Source organism: Elephas maximus, chromosome 15, assembly GCF_024166365.1.
Source record: "Elephas maximus indicus isolate mEleMax1 chromosome 15, mEleMax1 primary haplotype, whole genome shotgun sequence".
Lineage (NCBI taxonomy): Eukaryota > Metazoa > Chordata > Mammalia > Proboscidea > Elephantidae > Elephas > Elephas maximus.
The window spans coordinates 24,066,976-24,089,976 of NC_064833.1; the positions used below are offsets into that span (position 1 = coordinate 24,066,976).

Below are 23,001 nucleotides of genomic sequence, written 5' to 3' on the forward strand. Positions count from 1 at the left end.
ATTTCAGCGGAGTCAAGCCAAGTACCTGCTCATGATGTCATGCTGCCTCTGTTCTTTAGATTCCTTGGTCTGATGAGTTCACACTAGTGAATAGAAAGTATACAATGAAGGAAAAGTCCTCTTCAGTATCATTCAGTGCTGGGTCCCCCGTACTAACACAATGCTGGGCAGTGAACAGGTCTCCAATGAATATTTTGAATGAATGAGTGAAGCAGACAGCAGGCATCAGTAAGTGTCTCTGAGGGCAGAACTATCACTATTTTCAAGTTCAGATGCACAGGGTCTCTTCCTGGGCTTTGCAGGTTGCTTCTTTGCCTCCCTTTGTCTTAACTCTGAAACTCTGCAGAGTAAGATATACACAAAGAGAACTTTAATTTATCTTTAGAGGATTTCAAAACAATAATGCATCCATTTTAAAAAAAGAAGGTCTGGATGCTTTCAAATGGACTATATCAGAGAACAAGACAGTCCTTGGTAATTGAAATTTGACTTTTAAAATAGAGATTGAAATTCAGTGGAAAGTTTGGTAGATGAATTTGAGAAAATTCTCCTATTATGTAGAACAGGGGTTGGCAAACTCTTTCTGTAAAGGGCTAGACAGTGAATATTTTTGGCTTTCCAGACCGTATAATCTCAGTCGCAACTACTCAGCTCTGCCCTTAGAACATGAAAGCAGCCATAAACAGTATATAAATGAATGGGCGTGGCTATGTTCCAATAAAACTTTATTTATGGGCACAGGAATTTGAGTTTCACAGATTGTTCATATGTCATAAAATAGTCTTTCTTTTTCAACCATTTGAAATTGTAAAAACCATTATTAGCTCTCAGGTTGCACAACAGCAGGCAATGGGCTGAATTTGGCCCGGAAGCCTTAGTTTGCCGACCTGATGTAGAAGAAAGAGACAAATAATATGTGAAAAAATATTTCTTAGTGTAAATATGCAATCCAAGAGGTCCAGTATTTAATAATAGAAATTCTAGAGAAGAGAGTGAGTAAACAGAGTGGAGAATATACTTTAAAAATAATAATTCAAGAAATTCTCCAAGGCTCAGCCTTTAATTTAAATTCAGAAGGGCTATTGGAGTGCCTGTCAGAAAGAGTGAAAGAAGACCCACATAGCTCATTCTCATGAAATTTTAGAATATCAAAAAGAAAAGAAAAAAAAAAAGATCCTGATGCCTCCTAGAGAGAAAAACAGAATTCACCCAAAAGGGAATGAGAATCAAGCTACCTTGAACTTCTCTCAGCACTACTTGAAGGTAGAAAGCTGTTGGAGCAATGCCTTCAAAGCTGTGAGGTTTTTTTTTCCCCCCCAACTTTGAACTCTACATCTAGTTAGATTATCAATCAAATGTGAAGGTAGAATAGTTTTTCTGATATGTAGAGACTGAAAATACTTACTTCTCATGAGTCCTTTCTTTGAAAGTTGCTTGTGAATGTGTTCTAGCAAAAAGAAGATGGAAACTAAGAAACAGGAGGACAGAAGTCCAGGAAGGAGCTTAGCCATCCAATCCAGGACAGCAGTGGAGGCAAATTCTAAATGATCCCTGTATAGCAGGCCTGGGTGTAGACAGTCCAGACTGGGAGGAAGGGGAGACACCAGGAGGTAAATCTTTGGGAAAGACAGGAATCTGATAAATTAGGGAATATGCTTAAAATCCTTAAAAAAGTTGCTGCTAGTAGTATGGGGTAGGGTGGGGGTGGGGGAGTACATAGTCCAGAGACTCAAAACAGCAAAAGTATGTTTGTTCCAAATATGAAGCGAACTAAAATGTAGCATAGCATGAATTTAAGCCACTGCTGACCTATAAGAAAAGGAAATCTATTTCATCTTCTTGTTGGGAAATTTATTTGAAATTCTCAGTGGAGATGACCTTGGACTTCTGGGAATGTGACGGAAAGAAAAATAATCCAAGCCAGACTAATTTATCTAGCATTTCTACGGTATGTATGTGTTGTTGTTAGGTGCTGTGCCTGATCCTGCACCATCCTCACAATTTTTGCTATGTTTGAACCCGTTGTTGCAGCCATTATGTCAGTCCATCTTATTGAGGGTCTTCCTCTTTTTCACTGACCCTCTATCTTACCAAACATGATGACCTTCTCCAGGGACTGGTCCCGCCTGATAATATGTCCAAAGTACGTGTGACAACTCACCACCCTCACTTCCAAGGAGCATTCTGGCTGTACTTCCAAGACAGACTTGTTCATTCTTCTAGAAGAATGAACTGGTTTGTTCAGTATTCTTTGCCAACACCATAATTGGAAATGCATCCAATTCTTTTTTGGTCTTCCTTACTCATTGCTCAGCTTTCCATACATATGAGGTGATTGAAAATACCCTGGCTTGGGTCAGGCACACCTTAGCCTTCAAAGTGACATTTTTGCTTTTTAACACTTCAAAGAGGTCTTTTGCAGCAGATTTGCCCAATGCAATATGTCATTGGATTTCTTGACTGCTGCTTCCATGGGTGTTGAATGTCAATCCAAGTAAAATGAAATCCTTGACAACTTCAATCTTTTCTCTGTTTATCATGATGTTATTTATTGGTCCAGTTATGAGGATTTTTGTTTTCTTTATGTTGAGGTGTAATCCATACCAAAGGCTGTGGTCTTTGATCTCCATCAGTAAGTTCTTGAAGTCCTCTTGGCTTTCAGCAAACAAGGCTGTGTCATCTGCATACTGAAGGTTGTTAATGAGTCTTCCTCCAATCCTGATGCCCCCATTCTTCTTCATATCATCCAGCTTCTCGGATTATTTGGTCAGTATACGGATTGAACAAGCACAGTGAAAAGATACAACCCTGACGCACACCTTTCCTGACTTTAAACCGTGCAGTATCCCCTTGTTCTGTACATAATAATAATAAAGTAAGTGCTGCTTATTGATATTCTTAACTTTTAATTAATCAACAATCCTAGCGTAGCAGATTAGATAGATGTTGTAGGATAGAAAATTTATGCTGTTAGCCTTGATGGTATAAAACCGTAAATGCCAGAAGGTGGGATTTTGAAGGAGGGGAACCAATATGGAAAAAATACAAGTGCAGACAAAAAAAAGGAGGCCTTATTTGGAAATTCATATAAATGTAAATATCCTCAAGGTTACAAATCTGACTAGTAGAAGACCTAAAGTTTATACCAAGACAAACATTTGGGAGAGAGAAGGGGTGTAGAAAGCTAGCATATGTGTGCTAATTTCTTGTCATTCTCACTGGGGTCTCCTGTCTCTAAATTTGACAAATTGAAGAGACTGAAAAGAGAAACCATTAAGAGGTTGCCCCTAGAAATTGCAGCTGGAGTTGGAGAGGGAGGTATTTGAGTTAGGACATTGTATGTGTTCTACTTTGGAGAAAAAAAAATAGTTGCCAGTGAAAAGAGGTGGGTTAAGGTACTGATGTTTTCTAAGAGCCCTTCCTATAACTTATTTTTTAAAGCCATGTGCATGCTTTCTTCGATAGCAACAAGAAGATTAAAGATAAGATGATTATAGAAGCATAAAAATGACCAATTGATAAACCAGGTTTATTCAGAGAAGAATGTAGCCATAAAGACATGGACAAGGATTCTGGAAAAGCAGCTTATAAAACAAAAAATAATTGTGTTAGAGAGGTAAATCCTAGGTAAAATTTCCTTTAATTTTATAAAAATTTGTGTTTAAAAAATAAATGTGAGTATGTAGAACAATGTGATTTTTTTTTGTTATTTTATCTTATAATTTGTGTCACTTCCATTTTATTCTGTTCCGTATTATATATACATAGTGAGATTTTCAAAGCTCTATCAATCTTAGCTTTTCAAACCATTTTGTCTGAATTGACCAGTCTGTTTGAACTAAAATTGGCCCCCTTTGAATTAGTCATTTGACTGAATTGAAAAAATGGGTACATTGTGTTTGCCTTCAAGTAAACATGGAGCTGGGAGGTAACTATACCTTTCGTAGACTTAACTTTTAGCCCAAGAGCGCTGGTGTCAGAAGCTTTGCACAGAATGACCCTAGAGTCCCTGCCCTGCCCGTCTGAATACAATTGCAGTAATACTTACTTAGTGCTTTTGGTTTCACTTCAGTGTCAACAACATGTAGGCTTCACCTTTTCTAGGACTCATCCGCACTCTGTTTTCTGTAAAATCATCTAAATTAAGCACTCATCCTTGTGTTTATTTTATCTGATCTGCACAATTTTACAGCTTTGTAAGATGATCACAGGAGGTGTTTTCATTTGCATTTTACTGATGATGAAATTAAAAAACAGGGAAATCGACACTGTCCTATTGAACAGTACAGAAAATCTGCATCCTTCTACAATAAGGAGAGTGGAAAGAGCCCTAGATTAGGAATCAGATGACTGGTGCCAACTCTAGCTCTGCCCTGGGCATTACCAGATCAGGACAAAAGCAGGATTGCCTTTGGTTAGGCGTATCTCGGTTGATCTCAGATACATAGGCAGTCTAGCACTGGGAACCTTAGCAAGGTGGCTCATACCTCTAATCTTCTTTTTTTTTTTTTTTAATTCATATGCCCATCAAGTCAGGGTGATACAAAGGAAGCATAGAGTTTGGAATTGGAATTGTTGCAGACTGAGACTAAATGTGGTTCTGATATTTGCTAGGTGTGACCTTGGACCAGCTCCTTAACCTCTCTAAGCCTATTTCTCTGTAAACTGGAAGTAATAACTACTTTGTAGGTTGTTGGGAAGATCAGAGATGATTTATCTAAAATACTTAAACCAGTTTGTCCCATATGCTGTGTTAAAAAAATTGTTTCTGACATTATCTCTGCAATGACATTAGTACACTCTTCTGCTGCACACTCATGTCTGATTTGGGAAAGTGGTCTTACAACCCTATGGGCACAGGCACAGACTTTGGAGTTCCAGTGACTTTAGTCAAAATCCCAGCTCTTCCTCTTACTAAGTGTTTCATCGTGGGCTTGAACTGTACTGTATAAGAGTTTTCAAGGCTGTGATCTTTTGGAAGCAGATCGCCTTATTCTTTCTGAGCTTCAAATTCCTCATCACAAAATGGAGACAGTAATAGTGACAACCTTGTTGTTTTGAGGATTAAATGAAGGTGACATGAAGGAAGTATGGAGTGAAAAAGCTTCCAGTCATATTGTGAAGGATCGGTGCAAGGAAAGTACTTACCCAGGTGTGTAACACATAGGAAAAGCTCAAGGAATGGTAGTAATACTGAGCATCAATTGCCACAATAATGCTGCCCAGCGGCTACAACCACCACCCTTCTGTCAGCTTGTCATACTGTGATAGTTTGCATGTTGCTGTGATACTGGAAGCTATGCCACTACCATTTCAAATACCAGCAGGGTCATTCATGGATGTTAGGCTTCAGCAGAGCGTCCAGAACAAGAAAGACTATAAAGAAAGGCCTGGCAATCTACTTCTAAAAACTAGCCAACAAAAATCCTAGGATCACAACAGAACATCGTTCAATATAGTGCTGGAAAATGAACCCCCTAGGTTTGAAGGCACTACTCAATAGCTGCAACAACGGACTCAAGCATACAAAGATCATGAAAATGGCACAGGACCAGGCAGTGTTTCTTTATACATAAGGTTGCCTTGAGTCAAAGCTGATGCAATGGCAGCTAACAACTACCACGACTACAAAACTTCAGTGGCATACAATATACATTTACTTTTGCTCTCAGATCTATAGGTGTGATGAGCAGTTCTGCCAATATGACCTGGGTTGGCAATCCTGACTCATGTGACTGCAGGCACCTGTGGGTTGGCTGGGCTCTTTCACATGTCTGGAATCTTGGCTAGAAACAACTGGGCTGAATTAGCTCTGCTCCATAGATTTCTTTCTGCAATGGGCTAGACTAGGTATGTTCTCATAGCAATTCCTGAGAAACAAGAAAGGGTGTTTCATCTCCGAAGGCCTCTTTAGGACTCAGCTCAGACCTGGGTCATCATCACCTCTGCCCTGGATCATCATCACCTCTACCGGGTTCTTTTGGTCAAAGCGAGCTGCAAGAACAGCCCAGGATCAAGGGGTGGGGAATAGACACCTCCTGTTGACAGAAGGTCTTCCAGTCATATTGCAAAGGATCATTCTTTTACTAAGGGCATTTTGCTATCAGTCTTGCACATCGTTGTTCCAAAGGAATTTTTGTAGAACTATGAGATGATGATAATGATCAATGGCCATTTTTATGGTTCATATTTGTTTTCATTTTTGTTATGCTTTCATTCTTCCAACATTTGCACAGGGTTTTGCCCATCATGATACAAGCTGAGTGTGTGTCTTTGTGCCTTGCACGCACAGCCTCGCCCACAGGGTGTGCACCTCTGTGCAGATGAGTGATGGGCTGTCCTGCTGTACTAAGACAGCACAGACACAAAGTACAGCATGATCCTTTTCCTCTGTATTTCTCTTGACAGGCTGTACAATATGGGCTGATAGGAAGAGTAGACCTTGATAACCAGAGCTCTCCGGGATGCCAGAGACATCGTGTTTCCTGTTGACTGGCTGTGCAAATCTGTTTTTTTTTTTTTTCCCTCTATTGTTAGAATTGTTAGTTTTTATTGTTAGAAACCCTGAAGTTCAGCCAAATGCATTTAAGAGGCAACAGATCTTACCGGCATTGCATGCAAGCATCTGCTTCACAGCTTGTGAGCAGTAAAGTCTACACATCTGGAAGGTGCACCTTTGTAAATAGCTTAGTAAGGGAACTCGGGAGGCTGGTCTGTATCTTTGGCTTGGGATTAGGACACTTGGTTCATGAATGTCCCGGGAGATCAGGAAGGGCTGACTCTGATTTTCAGAGGGAGACTGAGAGCATGACATATCACTGAAAGACCAAAGGTGATGTTTGTGTGGTTGCAGCAAAACCTGGCCTTAGTAAGAAGGAGCATCCTTTTGCTTCTTCTGATTTGGTTACTTTATCTTTCCAGCTTTCTTTCCTTTCCCTTCCCTATTCTATATTTTCCCTCTACCCAGTAATATTTTCTCACTGGGATCTTTTAATCCTTCTCTTTTCTTATCAGCTTTTTTTTCAGTCTTAGCTCACTTTCCCTAATATCATGCCTAGAACTCAGACCCAGTCTCTTGGACTTCAAAGACTCTGCCTGTGTCCACCGTGCTTCACTACTGCTTCCCCAAGCCTGCAGAAGAGCATATGAATGCCAGTCAAAAGATACTAAAAACTCACTGCCGTTGTGTCATTTCCGACTCATGGCAACCCTGTGTGTATAGAGTAGAACTGCATTCCAGAGAGTTTTCAAGGCTGCAGCCTTTCAGAAGCAGTTCACCTAACCTTTCTTCCAAGGTACCTGCGGGTGGCTAGAACTACCAACCTTTCAGTTAGTTGTCAGGCACTTAACCATTTGTGCCACCCAGGGACTCCATCAGAAGATAGTAAGATGTAATTTTCTGAACACATTATATATGGCAGACACTATTTAAGTGCTTTAGATAAACCATTTCTAGTCCTTCCACAGCCTACAAGGTAGGTATTATGACCAGTGCACTGAGAAACATGTCGAAAAAGGTTTCTTGAGCTGCTCAAGGTCACAGTGCTAGTGAACAGCAGAACTGGCCTTCGGTCTGTGTCTGCATGATTCCAAATGCCAAGGCTGTTTCATTATATCAATCTCTGTCTCAAGTGAGAAAGAAAGAAAAAAAAAAAACTGAGTCTCAGAGATTTGAGCTATCTTGCTAAGAATTATAGTGTGAGGCTGCCTCTGTATTTGTGGCTCAATTTAAGAGAAATCTAATAGGAGGAAAGGCTGTTTTAGTTCCAGCCTCAGAATGTCAAGAGCACAGCTGGGACTTCAACCAGTTTTCTGCACTCAAAGGACCTAGAAGCTGTGATATACGATGACGGACCAGACAGTTCTTTCATCTGTTCAACAGATAGTTATTGAGTGTCTGCTATGTGCCTGGCCCTATTCTAAAGTTTGTGATTCTCCCTGAAATAAAATTAAGATTCCTGCCTTTGTGGAAGTTGCAAACCAGTAGGAAGAGACAGATAATAAACAATAGACAAAATAAATAAGAGAATTATATAGTGTGTTAGATGATCCTTGCTATGGAGAAAGAAACAATAGAACAAGGAAGGGAGTATTGGAAGCATCAGTGGGAGGAGTGTTGTATTTTGAAATAGGGAGGTCAGTATAGGACTTATCGAGGTGTCATTTGAGGAAGGGCTTGAAGGAAGTGAGGGAATTAGCCTTGTAGGTATCTGGGAGAAGAGTATTCCAGGCAAGATAAAAACTGGACATAGCTGGTATTTATGAGCAACAACAAGGAGGTGACTGCGACTGGAGCACAATGTATTAAACCCTTACACGGTCGAATTATTTCTTCCTTCTAATTTTTTGTTGATATTATGTATTTTCTGTAATGGAGGGTATGCTGAATCACTGAGAGTGTCTAAATTTTTGGTAGGTAGTATAGTTTTTGTTTTATGCCTCATTCCACAAATCGTACCCTCAGAGTCCAGAGGTGCATATGTGTACCTGTTGGAAACAAATTCTACTCCCAGAGTCCAAAAGTACATATGTGTACCAAAAAAACATGTTCAAAATTCATGTTTATCGTACCAAAAATTCAGTGATTCAGGACCACCTCATACAATGCTCTGTAAAACAGTAATTTGTGGCACTTGCCCTTTTTTTCCATTTCAAACTATTAGATAGAGCAATCCCTGCCTGCAGCATGTGCTGTCAGTGGGACAGCAGCTTCCCGGTGAACCCCAGAGGTACAAAAAGTAAGTGGTAGCTATGTATCCCGCCAGTCCTGAAAGGGTTAAGGAAAGATTAATGCAAGGTGAGGTCAGAGATATTGGATAGTCAGGTTGCTTGGGGCCTTGTAGGTCATTTTAAAGACTTAAAATAAGGGCAAGAGAAGCAGCAAGTGACCTGCTAGGAAACTGATGCAGGCATGTAGGTGCGGCACGATGGTGGTCTGATCAGGATTGTTGCAATGGTAGTGATGCAAATAGATTGGAATCTGGATATATTTTAAAGTAGAACCATCTGGTTTTGTAAATGGATTAGAAGTAGAATAAGGGAAAAAAAGAAGAATCTGATGAATCTCAGGTTCGGGGACTCAGCAAAGGGAAGTACAGAGTTGCTTATCAGGTGAGGTGGAGAAGGTTGCCGATGGAGCATAGGGGACTGGGGCAGAGAATGGAAGTCAGTTTTGGACGTGTAGAATTTGAGATGTCTATTAGAAAGAACCCTGGTGGCACAGTGGTTAAGCACTCAGCTGCTATCTGAAATGTTGAAAGTTTGAACCCACTAGCCTCTCTGCAGGAGAAAAGACCTGGTGATCTGCTTCTGTAAAGATGACAGCCTAGAAAACCCTATTGAGCAGTTCTGCTCTGTCATATAGGGTCACTATGGGTAGGAACCCACTCGACGGCAAACAGCAACAACATTAGATGTGCAAGTGGGATGGTCAAGTCATCAGCTGCAGATACAATTGTGGAGTTCAGGAGAGAAGACTGGGCTGGATTTGGGATTCATCATCAGATACCATGCTATAAGTTATCATGAGATTGGTTGGAGAGCACCAATGTCATGCATGAAATGGAAATCAGTACAGTGGTTGGTGGGTAGATATTTCCTGATTGCTCCAAAGGCAGGACTCAAAAATCAGTGAGAAAGATGACGGAAATCAGACTTTGTCTTCAGTATGAAAGACTTTAAATTATTAGAGCCTTTTGGCAATTGCAGTGGCCTGTTTCACAGGATAATTTTTCTGATGCTGGGAATTTTCAGGTAGAGTTTTAAAAACAAATGAGAGTTTTCCTGATGTTTTGTGTATCTCAAAAAATAAACACATAAATAAATAGGACAGAAAAGAAAAAAACTAATTATTTTCATTTAAGGAACTGACATTAGGTTTTTATCTATCCAAGTAAACTCTCACATATACACAGACACAGACACACACATTAAAATCTTTATCATAGGCCAGGTTTACTAACCACTACTTTAAGTGCCTTAAAGTGGATTTTTGCATTAGGTTTAAAGTTGAACCAAGTGACTACTTAGATTTCCTTCAGAGTTGCAGATTCTGTGAGTCTGTGGTTCTGAGCATTTAAGGGGAAAAAAGGCCATCACTAAAATTCTATATGGGTGAATTAAGAAAAATGATATTAAGCCAAATTTATCTTAATTTTTTTCCTTAAATTGTACCACTATAATGATGTCTGAGAACAGCAGTTCTCAAACTTTTAGGTCTCGGGGCCCCTTTACACTCTTAAAAGTGACTGAACTTTGTTGATATGGCTCTTATCTATAGATATTTACCACATTAATTCATTTGAAAAATACCCAAGGTTATAAATTCTGCTGAGTACAATACGAGCCAGTGCTGTGTCTTGGTGACAATAAAGGGTTAGCTTTCAGTAATATATTTCATTTCTGCAGTCAACAAATTTAGGACACTGCACTTTGAGGAAAATACTAACCAACTACAATGCCAAGTGGAGGAAACTGGAAAATAAAATTCTAAAATCCATGCCATATAAAGAGCAGCTGAAGAAACCAGTGACGCCAACTGTATAGTTAGAAAAGTTACCAAGTTGCTTACCCATTACTGCTACTTAGGGACTGCTACAGTGCTCAGAAGAGAAGAGCATCACAGGTTAGGAAGTATGAAAAGATCCAGGTAACGTTAAAGCAGTTGTTACTAAAGATGGAAGAATGTGAAATAATACTATGTTTAGTAAAATCTTTCATTCACTCAAGGGGAAATGTGTTCATCTTTACGTGGAAACTTCCTGGCAGTGAGATGCCTTCTCTTGGGGAGGCATGGTTTAAGAGCTTTGTACTTCTTAATATAGTTTGGTCTCAACCCAAGAATGACCACTAATAAATGGATCTTAAAGGCTACTCTTGGAAATAGCATACGATAAAAGATTATTGTTAAACATTAAAAATAGTTTGGTTATTTCAAGACTCCTTTCATAAAAGAATGGAAATGAAGTGACAGAAGTGGACATTATTAGTATAGTTCTTAAAAATTAATTCAAATGCCAAGTAGTTGGTGAACTAACTTGATATTTAGAGGCCCTTTTTGGGGGGTGAATGAGCATTAAAGGCTGCTAAGGTAGACATTAATGGTTTATTGTGTGTGTTTTTCTCCCCCTTCTTCTCCTCCTCCTCTTTTTCCTTCCTCCTCCTCTTCCTCTCCAACCTTGAATAAGATGACACAGTGGAAACCAGTAAAAGAGAGGACTGGGAACTAAAGAAAGGACATTGCAGAATGGTAAGGGAAGAAAGAGGCAATTCTTGGAGCTTGCAAACACTTGATTATAATGAGATGTTGAAAATATGTTACTATTAAGCTCATTTATCCTACCAGTTGATGTAAACAATCTAAACATTCTCTACTTTTTCACAATCAGCCAAATGGACCTCATATAATCTTACCTAGTTAAGATTTATAAAGCCATTGAAAACTTAAAATTGCAGTATACTGTTATTAACCAAAACAACTCAGTAAATTCAAAGTTATACTTGCAAAACAGATAAGTTAAGGGATAATTGAATTGCAAAATACAATAACTTCAAAAACATTTTCCAATATACTCTTTCCATATCAAACTTCCTTAAAGCATTACTTGGCAAAAAGGCTTTAATTTACCTTTGAGAACTTAAAACTTAATGCTTAAGAGTTCTTTCCAATTAAACTTGAATCAGAAATTACTATAAAACATAGATGAAATTCTTGTGTAGGGTAAATTAAAATAGGAATTTATTAAAAAAAAAAAAAATGGTAATTTGCAAACAACCTTTGCCCCCGGAAATTTTCTTTCGGGTAAAGGGAGATCTGCCCGTAAAACAGGAAACTAAAGGGATCTAAAATCCACTTTTGGTTTGTCAGTCAAAAGGCCAGGGCCAGTTCAAAAGGAAATGCTTGGAATTCTGCTTGGTGTCACACAACTGCCTCAGGCCTCTTTCAGGACAGAAAAACAAACCAAAATGGTCTGCCAGGTTGTAAATCCAGACAGTGATGTGGTAGACGTGAACATAGAGAAAGAAAACTGAGGCAAATGGATTTTTAACGTTTGCCTTTGGGCAGGATGTTTTTTTCTTATCAATTTACTGTTCATAGTAAATGTGAAATGCTTTATCTCTTTGCTTTATGAACTGTTATTATTTTGGTTTTGGCTCCTACTGTGAAAAAAAGAACCACGTTATATCAGAGAAAATTATCATCTAGAGGTGGATGTAGAAAGACTTGTGAATGTCGGTGGCAGAGGAAAGGAGGACAGACAGGTGCAGGGTAAGACTGTGGAGCAATGAAGAATTAGCAGCTCTGTACCTCTGGCCCTACCTTCTTAGCGGACAGTGTGTTAAATAGGTGGATGCAGGTTTAACACATGCTTCTTGTTGTTTGAAGTTGCACATTAAACTCCTGAAAGGAATCAGGTTATGGCCTTCATAACCCAAGCAGAAATTTAGGGAGCAGAGAGCATGATGCAAGAAGTAACTGAGGTGGTCTTTCTCAGCGTGCAAAAAGAGTGAAGTTTAGGCACAACAAAGAAGTCCGCTGTGAGAATCCAGAAAGTAGCAGACTGGGGAAACTGAACTCATTATGCCGCCTAGTAAGTTAAGGGGTAACAAACAAATAACAATTGAGTAATAAAGTTCACTTATGTAGGTGAAGAAGCAGCTGATAAGTGGGGCCAATACTTTTAGCACTATCTGATTAAGAAGAGGTAAACAATGCTTATTAACATAAGGAACCTTTTTCTCTCCCTTCTCCCCCCCTCCCATTTTATTTGTTACATGGAGGCAGGGATGGATTAGGCAATAAGCAGGGTACACACGGGCTTACTTGCGCTGATTTACTAATCTGTAGTGCACAGTTTCACCTGTTTTTCATCATATGAACTAAACCTGAGTGTACCTTGCTTATGTAGGTGTGTGCATGCCTTGCTTACTAGTTAACCCACTCCTGCACAGAGGCATGAACCTGTTTACATGGTTTACATGGAGGAATATCCCTGTAGAGTCATACAGTCTTAAAAATCTGTGCCTAAAGCTTTGAGATGCCAAGTTACTTCTCAGTAAGAGTATATCCTGGAGGAAAAACGAAGCAGCTCTTTGAGCTTTAGCCTTAGAACCCCTGAATTTATGATAAAAGGGAAACTTATAATAAAAGGATACACAGTGGGCTAGTAAGGATGTGTTCAGAGTTGGCTTGGCACGTGTGGGTGAATCTCAACTGAAGCCCAGTTGAATGGGCTGTCTTGGTGCTGAGGGTTCTCTTTCCTAGGAAATTAGCAAGTTAAAGGAATGACCTTCCAGGAAGGAGGAAGTTTAGTATACTGATGTATAATCAACTTTATCCCCTTGCCTCCTTTTTTCTTTTCCTAATTTACAGCCTCCTGCAACTGGTTTATATGAGTTTTCAAAAGATGTGATTACAAATACACCTATTCCTCACTTATCCGCTGTCTAATTATCCGACACTTCTCATTTACGACAACAGTAAAAACTATCTACTATCCGACTATTTTATGCATTAATGAGGCAGTGATGGGCATGGCAGCAACAGCTGTGGAGCATCCCCTCCCTCGAGGAGGGTCTCCAGGTGGCCTACGGGAAGCTGGGCCCCATTGCCCCACGCCTTGTGCTCCCTGCTGCCAGCAGGGGTGCCATATCCAGCTGCTGTGGGACCGGCCCCCTCCATGGCCTTGGCCTCTGGCGGACGCACAGGCAGCACCAAGCTAGCGGGTGCCTCTTCTGGGTTCTCCTACTCAGCCTAATGCCCCGCAGCTCAAAATTGCTGTGGGGTGGGAAGGCAGGAAAGAAAGCAGCATTGGAGAGAGTATTTGGAAGAAATGCCTGCGAGTTTAATGATAGCCCAAAGTAAACCAAACTGGGCCTGATGCTTCTACCTCGGTGGGGCCTGATATATGGCCAGGCTCCCAGCAGCCTCACAGGAAGCCCCATCCTAGGTGACTTGTCAGTCCCAGAGGGCAGAGCAGGCTACTGGGTCGTGAATGCAGGGGTGGGAGTGAAGCCCTGGAGGCAGCTCCTGAGGGAAACTCTGACCCAGCACAGGAGGAAAGTGAAGTGGTTAAGCCACCGACCCTCCAGTCACACAGCCCGGCTTCATCTAGCCTTGTCTTCTCCAATCCTCTTTATCCACAGAGGAGTAATCCATAACTGGACTCATCACAGAGATGAGCACATCGGTAAATCTTAGCTGTTATTATTTCTATGGTAATATTTTCTAAATAAAAAAATTTGAAAAATGGATGGTCTTAAAATGGAAAAAAAAACTCAATTTTTGCAAAATGCTGATTTTTGCATTTAACGACCTGGTGTTTGGAGCATAACCATGCTGATAAGCGAGAAGTGGGTGTAACCCAATCATAAAATGGGCAAAGGACTTCAATAGACATTTCACCAAAGAGGATATTCAAATGGCTACCAACACATGAAAAGATGCTCACCATCATTAGCCATCAGCGGTGCAAATCAAAACCACAATGAGATACCATTTCAGTCCCACCAGAATGGCTAAGATTAAAAAAAAAAAAAAAACCCAGATGGTGGCGAGGATCTGGGAAATTGGAACCCTTACTCATTGCTGGTGGGAATGAAAAATAGCACAGCTGTTGTGGAAAACAGTGTGGTGGTTCCTCATAAAACTAAAAAATCGAACTGCCATATGACCCAGCAATCCCACTTCTAGGTATATATACCCAAAAGACTTCAAAGCAGAGGCTTGTACACCAATGGTCTTTGCAGCAGTATTCACACTAGTCAAAGAGTGGAAACAACCTAACTGCCCATCAACAGATAAACAGATAAACAAAATGGAATACTACCTAGACAGTAGGAGAAATTAAATCTTGATATGTGCTACAGTGTGGATGGAGCTAGAAGACATTGTGCTGAATGAAATAAGTCAACCACAAAAGGACAAATATTGCATAACCTCACTTATATAAAAAGACAAGAAAAGCCGAATGTATAGAGAACAAAGTTTATTAGTGGTTACCAGGGCAGGAAGGAGGGGGAAAGGGTGGGCTAATGGTGCAAGTTGCTTAAGGGTGGGGTTGCACAGCCAGTTATTAAAATTGCTGTCAATAAGTAGTATACTTGCAAAAAGTTGAATTGGCAAAAGTCGTGTGATAGATATGTTTACAACAATGACAAAAAAAAAAAAAAAAAAGCTGCTGAAGCTGTTTATGTACAACCAAACACCTCATGGAATTTCATTTCTTGGTTTGGAGGTTTAGGGTCGTGGTTTCATAGAACATCCAAGTTAATTGGCCTAATAGCATGTTTAGTGCCTCTATTATACCTCCCAGTTAGATGTGTAATGCCTGGGGTCTTAAAAGCTTGCAAGTGCTCATCCAAGGCACAACAATTGGTCTTTATTCACCTGCAACAGCAGAGGAAGAAGGAGAGTAGTCAGCAGGTGACAGAGGATATGGAATGTGTGGCTAATGGCCTCCGTGAACACTTGCCTCCTTTGCCATGAAACCGAAAAAACTGGATGATGCCCAGCTACCATTACTGAACATTTTGATCAAAGATTCCATAGAAGAATCCTGATGAAAAGGAGGGAATGTAAAACAGAATTTCAAATCCTATGGCCTCCAGACTTCCTGGAGCCATGAAAGTTAAATGAACCCCTGCAACTATTGCCCTGAGATAATCTTTAAACCTTACACCAAAAATATCCCCTGAAGTCTTCTTAAAACCAAACAACAGTTTAGCTTAACTAGTAAAAAATATCTGCCTTGAGTGTTGTGCTCTTTTAAGAGCTATCTACATGGGATCAAATTGATAATGGCACAGTAACCTTGGGGATAGTGAATGTATGTTAATGGGGGAGGAACAACTTAGAAAAAGAAGATGATAATGGTTACACAACCCGAAGAATATAGTCAATGTCACTAAATGGTACATGTAGAAACTGTTGAATTGGTGTATGTTTTGATGTGTATATTCTCAAAACAACAACAAAATAAATTATACTAAAAAATAGATGTGATTAGCTTTACTTGCAAGAAATTTGCAAGGATTTCAGGGTAATGATGTGTCAGCCATAAACTCATTCAGCTAGTCTAAAGGACAATTTGTAGAGCAGGAAAGAGCTAGCTATAGAGGTGCTGACTTGTGGAACATAGTGGGAAGTGCATTTCCAGCTAAAAGATCCAAACTTTAGGTTTCTAATCATGTACAGGAAGAGAGGCAATGATGGGCAAAAAACCAAAATAAAGCATTTACCCTTTTACATCCTCCATGCCCAAGGCCCTCCTCTCTTGTCAAAACTAGGAAAGCAATCAGTATGGTTTCACACAGGGGTTAGAGGAAAAAGGCTGACAGGCTGTGACTCAGGGATGAGGGACCACAGGAAGGGACAAACGTGTTTGATTAGGGGCCACCTAAGCGCAACACGCGGTGGAGGTAGAGCCGTGGGAGCCGGACTCAGTTGTACGCTGCTGATTATTTAGCAAAGCAGGTCTGGGAACACATACTCAGTGCAATTGCTTTCATTAATTCATTCACTTATTCATTGTAGGTACATAGAGCATCTATTATAAGTAAGTAAGGCTCTCTGAGGAGCACAAAATTGTAAAATAATGCTAGTTCCTGTCCCCACCAAACATATAACTTAGTGTTCCAGTTACTAGAGTTGCAAAACAAATTGCCTCAAAACTTAGTGGCATAAAACAAATATTTATTATGCTCAGAGATTCTGTGGGTCAGGGCACAGCAAGGATTTGTTTCTGCAACACAGAATGTGGGGACTTAGCTGGAAGCCTGAAAAGCTGGAGGCTGGAATCATCTGAAGCTTGTTTACTCATATGTTTGATGTTTGGTGGTGGCTGTCAGCCAAAACTTTAGCTGGAGGGTTGGCCAAAGCTCATGCACATGGCCTCTTCATGTGGCTTGGGCTTCCTCACAGCATGGTGGATGGGTTCCAAAGGTGAGTGCCAAAAAGAATATGAGCTAAGCAAAATCTGTCATTTTTATGACCTAACCTCAGACCATGTAGCATCAAATTCCACTGTATTCCATCGGTCAGGGTAGTCACATACCCTGCTGAAGGTCAAGGGAAAGAAACATAAACCCCTAACTATCAGTGAAAAGAATGTCAGTCGCATTGACTAAAAAGCATATACGTGTATGTTTTTTTTTTATATATATATATAGGGCAGAGTAGAACTGCCTCATAGCATTTCGAAGGCTGTAATCTTAATGGAAACAGATTGCCACATCCTTCTCCTGTGGAGTGGGTGGTGGGTTCAAACTGCTAACCTTTCAGTTAACAGCTCGAGTGCTTAACCACTTCACACCAGGGCTCCTTTTAAGTATGTATATATGTACTATATATAATCATCTTGGAAACCCTGGTGGCATAGTGGTTAAGTGTTACGGCTGCTAACCAAAGGGTCAGCAGTTAGAATCCACCAGGTGCTCCTTGGAAACTCTATGGGGCAGTTCTACTCCGTCCTATAGGGTTGCTATGAGTCGGAATCGACTCGATGGCACTGGGTTTGGTTTTTGGTTTGGTATAATCATCTTTGGTAAATGCAATTAGCTGCATTTATTAAGGGTGTAAGAAAAATATATCGCAATACAAAGAAAACAATGTAAGTATCATTTGTGATTATCTTGTGATGGTCCAAATGATCATCCAATTGAAAATATATAAATAAAAGTAACCCCTGAAGACCATTTTTTTCCAAGCTTGAATCACTCTGCATATATGTATCATTTTGACTGCTTTTATAGTCTTACCATCTACGCCATTGTGCACTTATTTTCCCCCCTTAAAATTGACCAACTTGTTTTTTTTGTTTTTTTACTTGAATTTGTTTTAAAAGCACACTAAATATTACTACAGAAAATAAAACTTAAAAAAAAATACACACTTCTCACCAAACTGAGACTCTCTCCTGCCTTAATCTGAAAGATTGAAAGAGAAGTGAAAGAGAATGATGTCTAGTGAGGAGTTCAGTGATGTTTAAGCCAGGTTTGTGTACCGCCCAAGATCCTTTAAAGTATTATCAACATTATACTCCTACATTTTTGGCAAGCATTGACCCAGAATGACAAAAATTACTGATAGCTTGTTTTTCATCTAGCCTAAACCAAGTTCTTGGGATCCATGAGGGAGACCAGCAAGCGTCTGGCACAGAGTTGATGCTTATTAATTAATCACTGTATAACCTGACATTTGTCAAAGTCTGGGTCCTTCACAAACCCCATGGTTTTTCTCCCCTAAACGCCTCCCTGAGAGCCCCAATGAACAGTAAAAAAAAAAAAAAAAAAACTCTGTGTAGTTGGTGTGTACGTAAAGCCTAACCAGATGCTGTGAAGTCGGCTCCCATTCATGGTGACCCCGTGTTTGTCAGAGTAGAACCGTGGTCCATAGGGTTTTCAATAGCTGGTTTTTCAGAAGTGGATCACCAGGCCTTTCTTTTGAGGTGCCTGTGGGTGGACTCAAACCTCCAACCTTTCGGTTAGCATCTGAGCATGGTAACCATTTTCACCACCCAGGGACTCCAACACAAAGCCCAACCTTGCCACTGTCTTATTACCTTTCCCCACATACTGGCCGAATTGACTTTTTGCTGCCCCACTGTGTTGTGACTAATGCCCCTAGACCTTACAAAGGACGCATCTAAATCATGAGGCCCCAAAGCAGCTTGCACTTCTTAGTATGCAGGTATCGAAACATTCATTCCTAAAAGAGTTATTAACATCTGCTGGGGCCAATGCTGTGCTAGACCCTAGAGATGTCAGAGGACACAAGAGATCATGGATACCTTCTTGAAGTACAGAGAAAAGCCATTGTGGGGCAGCGGTTTCACCCCTGAAAATTAATTAGTTAGTAACCCCATTGTCTTGTTAGAGTATTCATCAGACACTCCTACTTCCTAGGGTTTTTTTTTTTTTCTTTTCTTAAGTAGGGATGATAACTCAAAAATAGGTGTATTTTCGCGGCCTTCACCACCTGTACTTTTTTTCATTCTAGTTTGCAGTAGCATTGAAAAAGTCTGCAGCGGTGTGGAGGAGGACCAGGGTAGATAATTATCTTCAGAGATTCCAGTCTGTGGCCTTTAGCGTGCTCGAGGCCTTTCAGCAGTAGTGCCTTTCCAGGCATGGGGCTGGCATTAACAGACTTCCTTTTCCTTCTTTATTTATAGTCTGCTACAGTGAAGCTGTCAAAACCCGTGGCTCTGTGGACCCAGCAGGATGTCTGCAAGTGGTTGAAGAAACATTGTCCGAATCAGTATCAAATCTACAGTGAGTCATTCAAACAGCATGACATAACTGGTAAAGTATGCAGTATCCAAAATATCTCCCTTCTCCCTCCTCGCCCCGTCCCAGCGGCCTTTCCTACGCCCTTATAATGAAACGCATCTTCCTGCTGAGATTTTCTGGCATGGGTTTGCTTTAAGGGGTGATAAATTCCAGATCTGTGGGAGCCATGCTACTTAACAAGCATAAGTGATTATCGTAGGAAACCGTGGGTTTTGTGTGTCTACAAGTGAGTCAGAATTGACTCAACAGCGGAGGATTAGGTTTTTTTGGTTTAATGTAAAAGTGCATGGGAATCAGGATAAGGATTTGGGGAATCCTAGAAAAAATAAGAGTGTTCCAATCCTAGAGAAAAGGAAGGGAGGAAACCTTTCAAATTAGCTTGGTTACAGGATCAGTACGGTGATCTTAGTTGGAAGGGAATTTTAGAAAAAACTTTTAGAAAAGAGTTTCATAAGTAGGAAAATTCAGATTGAATAGCTTATATGCCTCTACTTCTAAAGTGAAATATAATGCTAACGGGCCCCGAGATGAGTATCTTCAGGACACAAATTAAGACTTCATTTAGGTCAAGAGTATTTGAGTCAGGGCTTCCAACAGATTAGTTCAGGTTCGAACCGCTGCTGAGAATATGCGTTTCTAATGAGTTCTCAGGAAGTTGTGCATAAGAATCTACAAAATGTTGATTCTGATTCAGTATATCTGGGGGCTCCCTGCTGAGAATTTGCCTTTTCACTCCAGATATACTGAATCCAAATCTACATCTTATAGATTCTTATGTATAACTTCCTGGAAACTTGGTTGAAATGCAAATTCCCAGCAGGGCTCAAATCAGAATGAACCAGAATAAACTGGTCTGAAGCCCTGATTTGAGTATTATATTGTGAAAGTCTGGAAGCACCTAGGAGCATAAAATATGACAGTATAATGAACTCTACAGGCCCTTCAGAACATGTCTCTCAATTAGGGGTGGGGTGGTGAAGATAAAGGGAATATGCCCACTAGGGGAGCCCATCAGAATAAGGGGGTCTTTTCTAGACCTCTCTTGCCCTCGTGCCCTGAGATTCTGCTCTGAGTGGTATTCCTCCCCTCTCCCTCCTGCTCCACAATTACTGCGATGAAAGACAGAACTGAAGAACCCTTGCTGAGCACCAGAACTATGTAGCTTCAGGGGAAAATAAAAAGGAAGAGAAGCCCTGATTGTAGTACAGGTCCTCTCTACCAAAACCAAACCCACTGCCATTGAGTCGGTTCCTACTCACTCGTTGTTCCACTCATTGCTATTACTTTGGAAAGGGACGCATTAAGCGACAACTATTTCTTTTTGCTGCTTAGTTCCTACTCTGTAGCTGTGAGAGCTGGGCCAAATCCCTTCACTCTAGAGATCAGGACTCTGAGTGGCGGTTTTCAAAGTGTGTTGCACAGAGCCTTGGGATGCACTAGAGGCTGCCAGAGGGGCAAGGGGCTGCTTTGGGCAGAGGTGCGTGCTTCACCCATTGCAGCACCCTTTCTGTTTTACATATTAGAATTGTACAGAAAATTTGATTTAAGCAAAGGGCTCTAGCACTCAATAATGTTTAAAAAATGCTGAGCTAGGTTATCATCGATTCCAGCTGACAAAGTTTATGACATCTAAATATACGTGGAATACACCCAATGTTGTTCACACTTAGTTAACAAAAAAGGGAGTGAAATCTTCCTAACTTACGTATAAAAAATGGTCCTTTATGCATTTCCCCCACTTCCCAACTTGAGGTAATGACCCTTTTGGATGGAATTCCTAAAATCCTGAAGGCAGCGTAGGAGCTTAGTTTAGATTCCAAGTGTCTAGATTCCATTTCTTTGTCGCTCCCTTAATAATGTACAAGAAGCCCACATAGGGTCGGCTATTCCACCCCAAAAGTAACCCATCAGTTAGTAACTGTTTGCCTGATTACTGTAGCCTTCATCAGATAATGGCTGGTTAATGTTTCTTAATGTCTGCCCGACAGTAATGATAAATCCTTTTCCATGGTCTCATTTGAAGAATCATTACCTTTTATTAGGGGTGAGAATCATGAGGTACCTTTGAGGGAAGGGTAAGCATTTGTAAGGGTTTGAAGAGGATGAGCATTCTACCCCTTAGAAATAAAGATGGCGGGCTCCAGTGCTTCTGGAATAAATGGAACCACTTCCCAAGGTGTTCTACTAAGTGACAGGAGGAAATGGGAATGAAGTATGTACTTCACACAGCTCTCGTCTTGCTTTTGGTGGCACACTTGGTATCAATGAAACACTTCTGGCGTTGGGAAATCGCCACCGTCTTGCAATCTTGGGCAAGGTGCTTAACCTGGAATAGTTACTTAACCTCACTTCTTCATCTCCAAAATAGAGATAATAATAGTACCTATCTCAGGCATGAAAACCCTGGTGGTGTAGTGGTTAAGTGCTATGGCTGCTAACCAAAGGGTCGGCAGTTCAAATCCACCAGGCACTCCTTGGAAACTCTAATGAGCAGTTCTACTCTGTCCTGTAGGGTCAGTATGAGTTGGAATCGACTTGACAGCACTGGGTTTGGTTTTTGGTTTGGTATCTCAGGAGCTGTTGTGAGGATTAAATAAAATCATATATGTAAGCTGCTAAATTCAGTCATTTATTGACACCAGCATTGTGCTATTACTCATGTCAAGACTCATCTGGAGAGTCTAAAACCATACTACTACTTCATTCTAAAAAAAAAAAAAAAATTGCCGTCGAGTCAATTCTGACTCATAGTGATCTTATAGGGCAGAGTAGAACTGCCCCTTAGGGTTTCCAAGGAGCACCTGGTGGATTTGAATTGCCCACCATTTGGTTAGCAGCCGAACTCTTAACCGCTACGCCACCAGGGTTTCCACTTCATTCTAAGGGAAGCCTATTTGCTGGCAAGAAGAAAAGGAGGAAATTATTCGGGGATTTAGGAAACCGAGAGAAAGATTTCAGATTAACATTTAGTCCACAACTTTTTTGACATTCACCTATTTGAGGCCTCAAACCACCAGCTTCCTCCCCTGTTCTCTGACCTCTGCCTCTGTAAGGATAAATGTAAAATACCCAAAGGTTCATGCATGCCAAATGGCCAGGAAACAGCTTCCAGGTAACCAGCCTACAGTTACCAGCTTTACAGTGCTGGAGGCTATGGGTGGCCTATTGCCCTTGGAAACTGTGATAAACAGGGCAAAAACCAGAAACCCTTTGCCATTGAGTCTATTCCGACTCATAGCGATCCCATAGGACTGAGTAGAACTGCTGACCTTTTGGTTAGCAGCCATAGCTCTTAACCATTACGCCACCAGGGTTTCCAACAGGGCAAAGGTGTTTGTAAAACTCGAAGACAGGTAATTACAGAGCAAACCTCAGCAGGTTCTGCAGACCATAGAGTGACTTCGGGAGAGGACAGGCCAGTGGTTATGCATGTCAAGGTGAAGCCCAAAGGTGCAAATTCGCTGTGTGGTGTTGTGAAGGTTACTCGGTGCACTTCAACTTCTGCACCTGCAAAAAGGTGGTAAAACAGTAGTAGTACCCACCTCGTAGTGTTGTTGTGAAGGTAATTCATGGACAGACTAAGCGGTGAATGTTAGTTGCTGCTGTTTCCCTAAGTGCCATTCTGATTTCTGTGAAAACAAAACAACACAGATAAACAGTGTTGAATTCATCTGTCTTTACTATCCTGAACATTGGGAAAGGAGCACTTAAAGA

At 40.7% G+C, this 23,001-nt stretch overlaps 1 protein-coding gene across 5 annotated transcripts in view; it reads left to right on the top strand.

The window, feature by feature from the left end:
• The window catches only part of SAMD12 (sterile alpha motif domain containing 12), a 418,291-nt gene that overhangs the window by 160,339 nt on the left and 234,951 nt on the right, over nucleotides 1–23,001 (top strand). For 4 of the 5 annotated variants that reach the window (XM_049854546.1, XM_049854548.1, XM_049854545.1 and 1 more), the window contains exon 3: nucleotides 19,170–19,299. In XM_049854546.1, the coding sequence (XP_049710503.1) occupies nucleotides 19,170–19,299 (130 nt within the window). The remainder of the gene's footprint in view (nucleotides 1–19,169; nucleotides 19,300–23,001) is intronic. The other variant, XM_049854549.1, reaches the window with a different exon arrangement.